The 12,540-nt window shown below is 41.8% G+C and overlaps 1 protein-coding gene across 1 annotated transcript; it reads right to left on the reverse strand.

Annotated features, from left to right (window-relative positions):
* Positions 1–218: 218 nt before the first annotated feature.
* Positions 219–6,979, reverse strand: psma1 (proteasome 20S subunit alpha 1). Its single transcript, XM_061823318.1, has 10 exons — positions 6,866–6,979; positions 4,563–4,607; positions 4,371–4,472; positions 4,107–4,210; positions 3,949–4,037; positions 2,420–2,490; positions 2,213–2,342; positions 1,304–1,383; positions 1,103–1,207; positions 219–458 (listed from the first exon to the last, which is right to left on the reverse strand). Exons 1-10 carry the CDS (start codon positions 6,866–6,868, stop codon positions 387–389), a joined length of 801 nt encoding a protein of 266 aa, XP_061679302.1. The 5' UTR covers positions 6,869–6,979; the 3' UTR covers positions 219–386.
* Positions 6,980–12,540: the final 5,561 nt, after the last annotated feature.

A 12,540-nucleotide genomic window follows, 5' to 3' on the forward strand; every position in this document is an offset into this window, starting at 1 on the left:
AAAAGCCATGCAGGCACTGGAAGAACATGCAAACTCCTTACAGGGAGGGTCAGGATCGAACCCGGGACCTCAGAACAGCGAGGCCAACGCTTTCCAGCTGTGCCGCCGGAGTGAGAATACTTTGACCAAGTTATGCTTCTGTCGGGTTTTTAGTTTCACATGCTGTCACGAAAAAATACTAATGGTTCTGCAGTATGTGACAAAAACTGTGTGACTAGTGACTTCAAAAAAATGGGGAGTTTATTTGTTGAACATGTGGTACATTCTACCTGTACAAAAGCACTCAATAACTCATGCTGGCAGAATAGGAAGAGGTTATGTTTTGGGGGCGGGTGGCACAACTCATTTCATCACAAAAAGGAAGTGCGTCAGCTTCGGGTTCCGCCTCAGTGCTCCATGGGCTCGTCGGGTACGGCTGCAGCGGGAGCGGCGGCATCGTCATCAGCGGGTGCGGCCACCTGACGCGGCAAAAATGGTCATCGTGTTAAAAAGCTCGAGACAGATGGTTTAATATCGAGTTACCGAGCTGAGTGGATAAAACACTTAAAATATTGATCAAGATTTCACAGGATATGGTAATGTTTTAAAAACGCAGCTTGTTGACCTTTCCCTGAATTTCTCCCCAATTTCCTTTTGTACGTCTTTTACCTAGCGTATACCGTAATTCCCGGCCTACAGAGCGCACCTCGTTATCAGCCTCACCCAGTACATCTGTAAAGGAAATACCATTTGGTACATACCCACATAAAAATCACTTAGACACGGCAGTAACACGCTAGCGCAGCCCTAACAGGGCTGGACCGGTAAAAGTCACTTCCTCGGCACACATATTCCACCGGTCTCACTCTTACTTTTTCCGCTCGAGTGCCCCCTTGCGGCCGTTAGAAAAAAATGCACAAATTAGCCGCATCACCGCATAAACCGCAGGGTTGAAAGCGTGTGAAAAACGTTGCGGCTCATAGGCTGGAAATTACGGTATTAATTACCAGTCACCTCAACAAGTCGAAATCCGCACAAATACATGCCTCCACTCTTCTGTCGTAAAGAAAGAAAATATGCTCATATACTGTAGGTGTGCATCTAATGTTGATGACATATTTACCTTCCTCTGCGGCCTCTCCTCCAAACCTTCCAGGAAGGGGGCCACATCGTCGTCGTCATAGATGGTGAATTCCATGTCCTTACCAACAATGCCGATGGAAACATTCTGAAAAATGGATTCATTCATTATCAGACGACTACGAGATTGAAAAAAAAATGTGTAATGTGATTCAAAACCAATCGGGAGGAGCGTATCGAATACCTTGGTGGTGAGGTCCTGCTCAGTGGGGAGGGTCTCTCTGAGGGCTCTCAGGCCGTGCTGGACCAACTCATTCAAATTACCTGAACATCAAATATGGGTTTGAGAACTGATGACATGCTAACATTTGGTACGTTACCAGCGCAAGATAGCAACCCGACGACATATTTTAAGGGAAATTGATAAGAATATTCCACCGTGTCCAGTGATCAGATACCTGTATTGGCACAAATGAGAACTGATCAAAGCTAATAGTAGAAATGCTAACACATATCAACCTGAAAAAAAAACCTACTCCATTTCTCGTTCTATGTGCTACACTGCAGGTGTCAAAATCAGGGCTCGGGGGCCAGATCCGGCACGCCACATGATTTTATGTGGCCTGCAAAGGCAAATCATGTATGTGAACTTCTGTGATTCTTGTTCAAATCTGTCCCAAAATTTCAAATTGTCATATCATAAATGATGACATTGATTGCAAGTGTTTTTATGTTACCAAACATCAACAATCGTTGAAAAACCCATCATCCTTGATTTCTGATTCCAAAAGTAATTCATAAATGTCATGTGTCAATACGATGAGGCTATAAACGATTTTCATGGTTCCACAGTCATAAACCATAACTACAATGTGGCCTGCGACAAAAATGAGTTTGACACCCACGTACTTACACCATTGTAAAATAATTTGAACCCTGCCCCTAAACTTCTAGTCTTACTACGTTAACACCTGCTCTTCTGGACACACAATATGTCACCCTTCACCTCATCAAAATGTCAACCAATTCTGAGCTTTTCTGATCATGGTCCCAAAATTCAGCTGTGCTCTTCTCTTCTCTTTCCACCTAAGAACCTGCATCCCGTCTCTCCATCTTTGTCTGTTGCAAGTGTTGCCTTTTAAGAGGAACTCACAGTCTGCAAACTTGTCCATGCATCTCTCCAAGTAGGTGCGGGCCGACTGCGAGCGGGCGCCGATCGACATGGCCTTGCAGTCAAAGTAGTTGGCTGACGGGCACGTCTGGAAGATGTGTGGGCCCATGTCCTGACGCACCAAACACATTTCAAAATCACACATACGTTGTTTTTTTTTTTCAATACAAAACAAGGGAGTGAGCTTACATCATAGCCTGCGATCAGCAGCCCGACGCCGTATGGTCTCCTTCCGTATCGCTGTGTTGGGATTTGAGTTTCTGAACTTCTGTCAAGGATGAGGGCTGCTGCTCTTATGTGAAACCATTCAGCGACTACAGTGAACCCTCCCCATTCGCTACTCATTAGCGTTACCTCCACTTACGAGTGACCCAACTTAAGAATTTTTCAAGATCGTTCATCTGATTCTCTTCCTTGTCTCGTGAGCAAAGTTTGGAATTAAGATGTAACGAACATTAGTTTAGCACATAGCAAAACAAAAAAGCTTAATTGTGCTTGATTCAAGGGGTTCATTAAAACTACTAAAGTTTACTGTTGTGTAACTTAAAGGTCAAGTGTCATGCCTATAAACATTCTAAATTAGATATTGTAATGAAAAATACATATAACATTATTCACTTCAATGTCCATACGAAAAAATAAACGAGCGATAAATATGCGCACACTTGCGGAAGTCTCATGCGACATCTAAGTGGCGGGCATATTGCCTGCCACGTCGTCAGCAGTGATATTCGCCATTGAAAACATGCTGTGCCACCCACTATGGGACACGGAAGCGGATGCGTGCGAATCCTGCAATATTTCGACGATATGCGGATCACTTCTAACTAACAACAGACTCTCAGACAGAATGTGTGAGCCGGCCCAATGAGGTACGGCTTCGGCGGCGGCTCGTCTGAAGCCCTGCTTGGCGCCAACGGGTACATTGACACATTTAGCACCATTTGACTTATGTGTTACATTCTGAGAGGATTAAGGTCTCCCCCCCCCCCAAAAAAAAAAAAAAACATTATTTTTTTTTAGTAGGTGTATACACATTTACCTGTCATTTGGAACCCACAAAGCTCTCGTGCAATCAATTTTTCACGACGAACCGGGTCTTTTCGAAAAGTATGATGAATGAATCCATCCTCTCGAGTGTTCGAACAATATCCAGCAATACAACGAGCCGGCATTTTGGCTAACACGAAGGAACAACGAGCTATCTTCCCGCGGGTAAAACTAGGACCGCTTGAGAGGGCGTCTGCTACTAACGTCACTTCCTGCTTCTTCTCGAAACAAATCCCTCGAGAGGATTTTCATGGCGGGAGTGACAAAAACCCATGTATGTCAAAATCATGTTTTGTGGTGAAAAAACGGATGGGTCCATAGCGGCTGCCTTTTTTTCATGAATATGCTAAAAATCATGCATTTCATGACAGTGGGCCTTTAAACAAAAAAACAAAAACTAAGCGTGTGTGTGTGTATATATATACACACACACACACACACACACACACACACACACACACACACACACACACACACACACACACACACACATCTAATGCATGCAACTTTGTCTTACTCAGCACTTACTTACTAACTGCACGAATATGCAATGCTAAATGCCAAAGACGGGCTACATAAAACCAACATGGATGCTGTTGTAGGTATAAACCTTTAAACTGATATTTGAACACAATCACAGTAGATGTGTAACCTAGCTGTAAGGATACTGCTGCCGACGAGATGGACGAGTCGCGATGTGGGCAAGGGACGGTCAAAGACGAACCTGGAGTCCAAACATTCCTGGCGCATGAAGTTACTGCAAGAAAGACACGTTAGTGAGTGTGTGTGTGTGTTTGTTATTGCGGTTCTGCCTCAACAAACACACCATAGCAGTCTGGCGTCTGCAGTGAGTCCAGCGATAGAGATGCCGATGTGGTTGTCAACATGCAGAATCTTCTTTTGGTGGGCCGCCAGTTCGGACTGAGCTCTCTACACACAACATACAGATGATCAAATGATCTCTTCTTCTGCTGAATATCACCAACTGACATCGGGGGATTAAAAACAGTCACTTTTATAATATTCTTCCTTGTGTCCATAAATAAAATGGATTCAGTCACAAGGAAGTAAGCCAAAAGAGCCTTTGTACCTTTAGTGCAACAAGGACTGCCTGGGTTTTGGACTTGAGTCCTACAGTCGCAGAGCCCTGCTTCACAGCCTCCATGGCATACTCAATTTGATGAATACGACCCTGAACACATCATCGAAATGGATGCATATAGCGTAGAATCATAACATTTATAATACCAAACAAACATTGTGAGACTGAAAAATGGCTCACCTGCGGACTCCAGACGGTCACGTCGTTGTCGTACTGATTGCGGAACTGCAGGAGACAAAACAAAAATGTATTCACACGATTGCACTACAAAAACATGATCACGAAGCCATCGAGTCTTACATAATTGTCTTGCATTGCCAGGACAAGAAAAAAAGAAAGTTTATTGCTGTTGCCCCCCAACCAAGGCAAACTGTTGCTTACAGATTCGGGGAGAAGACTTTTCTAGATGGAAGGTTTAAAGTTACAAGCTAAATAATTTATGTGTGTAAAATGAGATGCACCAAAATGGTAGCAGATGAAACAAGTAACGACTGAGTAGGATTCAAAATAAAAAGTGGGTTTAAGGTGGATGGGAAGAGGTAAAGAAGGCAGAAAAGACAGACGGACAAAGGAAAGATGTGAGAAGAAAAGATGGTGAGAAAAAAAACAGGGCTGATGTGAAGGACACAGGAATGAGAATTACCAATTTGGAAAAACACTGAAAATGTCTGTTGATTTTGGGGGGTGGGGGTTGAGTTTCCTCCTGGATATTTTTTGCTCCTATCAGAACACAGAATGCACAGCACTTTGCCGGGAATCTCCACTTTTTGTATGTGTTCGGTTAGACATGTTGATACCGTTTTCGGTCCAACCCATGCCCGTCTGAAACAGTTTTTTATTCCAGCATCCTTGTCAATTGCCCTCGCTCGATCTTCATCCTTTTTTTTCCCAACACTTTCGCCATCGTAAAACTTTGAACACACCGTCGCTCAGTTTTCTGAGAACCGAGAACACATGTACATGGCAATGGTGAAACTCGATTAACCACTAACACGATTGGATCGTTATACTGTATAACTCTGGTATACAATCGAGTAATCTGCCGCAAACAAGTTTTGTTTAAGTCGCAAAATGCAAATATTTATATATATATATATATATATATATATATATATAAGTTAGAACGGCATATGATAATTGTGCTTGTGCTAGTACTAAACTGAACTTGCAGCTCGGAGCCCACCACCGAGAGGCAGGCGCACGATACCCAAACCCCCCCTGAAATTTTCTCAACAGATTTGCGCTTATCTCGAGAATGGTCATTTTGGGCTGAAAAAGTTGGAAATCCGCCGATCGGTGGAAAATTCTCATCCCTGAGGACAGCAGGAATAAGGTCAGAATGGAAGGTAAGAATAGAAGGAAGGATGCTCGAATTGATATAAACATCTAACAGAAGAAGGCAGGATGAAGGACGGCAGAGAAGCAGGTTGAAAGAAAAGGAGGATAGCTTGGAGGAAGGCAGGGAGAAAAGTAGGTTTCAGTGATGGAAAATTTGGGAACATAGGGAAGGTTTCAGGATGAAACAATGAAAAGGAGGAAGTTGGTCATGAAGGAAAAAACGTGCCTGAAGGAAAAGAAGGCAGCGTGAAAAGAGAAGATGCTTGAAAAACAGGTCTGACGGAAAGCAGCCAAAAGGGAATAATGAAAGGATGAGACTAATGAATAGATGACAGGGAAAAAAGGTCTAAGGGGAAAGAAGACATGACAGAAGTTGGAAAAAGGTCAAGGATTTTTGTAATCAGTGTGAACGCATTTATAATTGATGTATGGTGCAAATAAAAAGGAAACAGGGGGTGGGGGCAACTTGGTAGAGAAATTATAAAAAAATATAAAAATATAATCGTACACGGCTCACCCAGCATACAGAATATATTTAACAAAAACTTTATGCAGTTGTTTAATGTCTCCTAAGCTACAATGAATGGTTCATTTTTTATCTACAGTAAATATAAAATGAATAATTACTGTCTTTTTTTCCCTGAATACTGTCCCTGGAAGGAAAAAGCTTGGCCAGCTCTTCTGCAAACATCAAAACCGCATTCAAGTTAGCCTCAAATTAGTTACGTTTAAAAACTTCTCAATGAAGTGAGACTGACTCAAATGAAAACGAAAGTTCTCTTCATTGCTAATTCACGCTAGCCTGCTACAACACATCAACAGGCACGGTCAAGCTTCATTGTCTACCTCCAATACTGCATGGTCGTAGTGGATTCAAAGATGCATATATGCAATCTTCAGCAAACAACAAAATCACAATGAGTGCGTTTAAGAGGCTTTCGCGAAGCTAACGTTAGCTCCAGCCAACCAAGCTGTTTTGCTTACTCACACTACACTCCAAAGTTGGCTAGCTGGCAGGCTAAGGTTAGCCACTCACTCCGGCTTTTTAAAAAAGATTTATTGATATAAAATGCGCCCCCGTGCCTTAACACATGTGTAAACGACGTATATCATGTTTTACTGATCAATATTTCATTCACACTGACCATATTTGCGTCGCTTCCTCGTCGCTTATCTCCTTCCTCGCCGGGTATTCTTCGCTCGATTGGTTGCCCTGACTAGCCTGACGCCACAGGAAAACCAGTCAAATTCCGAACTGAAACAACGACTAAGCTGTTTTTTTTTTTGGGTTTGTTTCTGAGTAAAACTAATTCCAAAAATTGCACGGATGTGTAATGTAACTAATAAATAATTTTATATTCAAAAAAACAAAACACGCGTAATTCAATGACACTCGGCATCACATTATCGGCGTCGAATGAACACTAGATGGCAGCACTAAAACAAAAGAAGACAGCGTGTAGAAATCTCTTGAATATTTTGTGCTGTATCACAGTTGGAGAAAATCCATAAAACCACCTATCACTATCATACAGTATAAAAGCTTTAGTTTAATACGTCTCTATATAAACTAATATATATATGTAAATATATGGCAAAAAATGGCTCACATTAATTACTTAGCCCAGATGCCCCAGTCAAATGATATCCAGAAGCAATTTTTGTTTCAAAGAGACACACAAATTAAATGAAGAAATGCCTCCAAATATTAAATGCAAACAACTAAAAACAGTGTTTTTTTGTTTTTGGATTTATTTGTTTTATTGGCAATAGCTCACTCATTTCACCATACAAAGTTAGACTGTGATAGTTTCGACTTGAGTGGAAACTTTCTGTTGGACTTTTCATTTTTGTGGTACGTTTTAGGATATTAACTCGTATACTCTGTTTCGCTAAATTATGATGAACGTAAATTGCATTTAAATTATCGTAACAAATTGAAGTCACAAGTCACAAACTTATTGAATGTGCTGTTGTTGAATGTCCATTTTCTGTGACTCACATAGTTTAAAAATATACTGAATGAAATATATCTCAAATCCAAAAGAAATAGAGAAATACGCCTTACCTTAGATACACACATGCCATGGAAAAAATGTTTTGGGTGCATGAAATTTTAGTTATTTTAAACCGTGCTTCAGATTGACAAATTAATAATTTAGAACCTATTCACTCATAAAAATATTTTGGTCAAAATGTAAAATGTGATCTGTGTTTGAAGTTGTATCGTTATTGATATTAAATATTCATCCATTCATTTTCTTCGCCGCTTATCCTCAGAAGGGTCACGGGAGCGCTGGAGCCTATCCCAGCTGGCAACGGGCAGGAGGCGGGGTACACCCTGAACTGGTTGCCGGCCAATCACAGGGCACATAGATACAAACAGCCTCACCCACAATCACACCTACGGGCAATTAATGGTGCATATTTTTGGGATGCGGGAGGAAACCGGAGAGCCCGGAGAAAACCCGCGCAGGCACATGGAGAACATGCAAACTCCACACAGGTGGGGCCAGGATTTGAACCCCAACCCTCACAATTGTGAGGAAGGCTCTCGAACCTGTCAAGCCAACGTCCTACCTGGAGTTGAGTAGAATCCAGGTAAAATAAATCAATAAAAAGCATCAATGAAGTACGGTAGTATGAGTCAGAACGGGTTCGGGAGGGGATGACTTGAGTTTTTGGGGAGGATGCTGACGCGCCTCCCTCCTGTGCCAAGGCGATGGCGTCGGCGTGAGGCCATTACATCAGTACGCCGACCTCCTTCCTTTCCTCTTTTGTGATTGAGATTGTAGGCGCTTGTGCTGAGATCAGCATGTTTCCTCCTGGGGGCCTCATTTAAATCTGCCAAACGACCCCCCCACTCCCTCCTCTCCCTTTCTTTTAATTTTTCAAATGGAGAGCAGGCTGAGTCACGGTGCGTACTGCCCAGCCACGCCGTGCGTCTCGGCTGGCACCCGCTGCCGGGAAGAGAGTTGAGTGGGCAGCTTGGGTACGACCCAGTCACACTCCCCGATTCGTGAAACCATTCATGAGTTCAGGACAAATATGCAAAATGTCCTTAATTGACTTTTTTGCTACAAATAATCATTTCACCCCAAACGGGGATAACGTCAAGCAAAACTATCTGTTCCATGCTGTTATACACAATCATTTTTTAAGTGTGCAATTTCTTCTCAAATGAATACAGTAATACATATATTGCTAATACAAAATAATAAAATATATAAACTACTGCAATCCTTAATTGACTTCTGTAAACTGTTCACCTATAGCTATCTATCTATCTATCTATCTATCTATCTATCTATCTATATCTATCTATCTATCTATCTATCTATCTATCTATCTATCTATCTATCTATCTATCTATCTATCTATCTATCTATCTATCTATCTATCTATCTATCTATCTATTCTATCTATCTATCTATCTATCTATCTATCTATCTATCTATCTATCTATCTATCTATCTATCTATCTATCTATCTATCTATCTATCTATCTATCTATCTATCTATCTATCTATCACATAGCCTTGGATGTTATTAAGTAGCTTACAAGACAAAAACTCATCCATTTGCTGCGGGAACGCTGCGTTGGCATTTTGGTCCAACTAACAGGATCTCACAAAGCATCCAGAGGATTAACTCTACAGGTTTGTTTGACTTGTTGTTCAACTTTTGTTTGGGTGTGTTACGTCAGCAAAGAGGTGTACTAGTGAAGGCAAAGAGGAAACACCCGAAAATTGAACTGCGAAATATGACCAATAATTAAAGACTAATTAAAAATGCTGTACTTACACACCCACAAGAAAAGGAGTATTGGGATTTTGGTTGAAATTACAACTCAATAATTTGATTTTTCCAACTTTTGAATGCAAGTGATACATATTTTAGTACTTTTTGCATAACTGGCAAAATTCAGAACAAAGGAGTAACTGATGGTGTTGTGGTACACGCGCCTCCTTTTGGTGCGGGCAGTATGGGATCGATTCCTGCTCAGTGATGACGTTGATATCTGCCCTGTGACTAACTGGTGACCAGTTCAGGGTGTAGTCCGCCTTTTGCTTGAAGCTAGCTGGGATAGGTTCCAGCTTTCTTGAAACCCTTGTGAGGATAAGCGGCTTGGATAATGACATGACATGATTCAATGAGAGTTCCCATTTTAAGAGTCTTCAACATGCTGTTCACATTTTGACATCATGATAGTAAGACAGCGCCACCGTGGTGCGTCTGGTTAGTGCGTTGGCCTCACACTTCTGAGGACCGGGGTTCAAATCCTGGCCTCGCCTGTGTGGAGTTTGCAAGTTCTCTCAGTACACACAGGGGTTTTCTTCAGGCACTCTCGTTTGTTTGTCTCTGTGTGCCCTTTGTAAAACTGGCAACCAGTTCAGGGTGGACCCTGCCTCCTGCCCAGTGACAGCAGGGATAGGCTCCAGCACTCCTGCCACCCTTGTGAAGATAAGCAGCTTGGAAAAAGGATGGACATCATGACAATCCTTTACAAATGTTCACCAGTACCTTGCCATTGTGAAGCTTCCAAAAAATTTGTTGCCAGGCACAAGTGGTAACTGAGCTTTCACTCAGCTGGTTCCAATTAAAAAAAAAGGTAAAATAAAATGTTTATAAAATGTATTTATAACAGTAAGTCTAAATGATTAATTTATTAATAATTAATTAAGTAAAATAAGTTTAAATTAATTATATTAAAAGTACAAGAAATTACAAACTACATCAAGATACAAAAAAAAAAATAAATAAATGAAAAATAAACATTCCCTAAATCTGGTATATAAAATGGATGCATGGAAAAATATAATCAAATAATTTCAGGGCAACCCCCCAAAAAATTAGTTTATTATAGTTTATTGCCGTTCATGTACTCTTTTACTACTTTTCACTCAGCACATTTGTCCAATTACATTTGCAGGTGGCGCTGCTGCACTTTTACAAGCAAATAAAAAAAGTGTTGCTAGCATGTTGTACAGCTCTGCTCCATGCTTGCACAAATTAATAATGACCGCAAGAGCAGTGGGCGGGACCAGACAATCCTCTCTGACTCACTCTGGCTTATTGCTGATGAGAGTTTTTTTTGGTTGTTTTATCTTGGTGCTAGGGATGGATTTCAAAGGGAAATCTGAGTATTCGTCCGACAAGTGGCCAGCTCCAAAGTCACATGAGCGCATACATCGACGTCACGCAGTCAAACAGGCTGGACACGAGCCAAATGTGCATCAAGTGCAAAAGCAGCCGAGTAAAAGTAAAAAAGAAAGTGGAAAAAAAGTTAAGCAAGTGTAAAAAAAAAAAAAAAAAAAAGAAACTTAGATTACGGTAAAGTCCAATTAAAATGGTCCATCGGCCATAAGAAGTAATAGAAAGTTTATCCCTGTCTTGTAACACACCACACAGAAGAGTGTTTTGCACAATGCTGCTAAATTTTAATGATGAGGTTAGAAAATCAAGCCGTTCTCTCTGCTCCCAAACGGGGGCATGTTCGCTAAATGAGGTGAAAACAGACCCCGCTCCACTGTCAACCTAACACCAATACAACAACTTGGAAAAATTGATATCTCCCCTCACGGGGCTTCCGCACGGCACGACAACGAGGTGGACTAAAAAAAGCCACGCTGGCTGTCACGTCTTACTTTTTTTCACCCTCACTCTTCGGCATTCTCTGCGTGACGCACACCCACTCACTGCTGACGACAAGGCGCTCGAAAGCGGCCAAGGCAGCGTGTATCTGAACCCCAGGTCCGCAAATCGGACTATTAAATCGGATTTTATTTGTTAACCCCTCCCCGCTCTTCCGTTTTTTTCTACGCGTCAAGTGTACCGACTTCATGGGTGACAACGAGGCACTCTAAAGTGGCCGCGTCATGAGGAAAATTTGGCCACTGTCAAGAGGGGCGACACCTGTCACCGCCCAGAGCTGTTTCATATTGGGACTGTAATTAGACAGGCATTTATGTTGGAGTTTTTGTCACTCGCATTTGCCAGTTCATTGCCCTCCGTTAGTGAGTTGTATTCACTGACAGTTCGTCACACTTTTTCTGTGTCACCACAGTTTAGTCCTGTCTTAGTTTATGTTTCACAGTCATAGTCCTGTTTCCCAGTTTGTCTCCTAGTCCTCAGATTCTGCCTTGCCTAGCGTTTCTGTACCTCTACCTTCTGGACTGCTTACACCGTGTATGACCTCAGCTTTGAATAAAACTACGCCTAACATCATGCCCTCGTCTCGGAGTCCTGCATTTGGGTCCAGCCCCGTACCAGAGGTTCGTGACAGGCCTCACCAGCCGACTACACAAAGTTAAGATGGAGCTACCTAACGGCTAATTGCTATCGTACCCAAAAAACGATGACATGAACGAAGGCCCTCAAGTTCTTATACTGCATAGTGGAATAAGTACGACTCAAGCTGAGGGCAAAATACATCACTTGCTTTTTTGTGACAATCATTAAGGCAATGTTTGAAAGTAACACCTGAACCTACGAGTGTAAAAATTAGTTTTAGCGCTTTGAACGGTAAAAGGTAAAAACAATAAAACAACCTTGTCTGTTCTCCTTCTTAGTAGTTAATGAACATTAAACTTTGGTGTCCCGAGTCATGTTGACTCATAGCCAAGGCAAAAAATCAGTTTATGTAATAACAATGTTGTTGACACAGATAGCCCGCTACGCGGTGGTCTTTATTAGTGCCTCGGCCGAAAAGGAAGGCGCATCGAAGCGAGGGAGGACAGAAAGGTCAGACGATCAATAGTCACAAAACAAAACAGCAGAGGGACGAGGGATGAGTTCTCTTCATGTTTGAATTTATGGT

Source organism: Syngnathoides biaculeatus, chromosome 6, assembly GCF_019802595.1.
Source record: "Syngnathoides biaculeatus isolate LvHL_M chromosome 6, ASM1980259v1, whole genome shotgun sequence".
Classification (NCBI taxonomy): domain Eukaryota; kingdom Metazoa; phylum Chordata; class Actinopteri; order Syngnathiformes; family Syngnathidae; genus Syngnathoides; species Syngnathoides biaculeatus.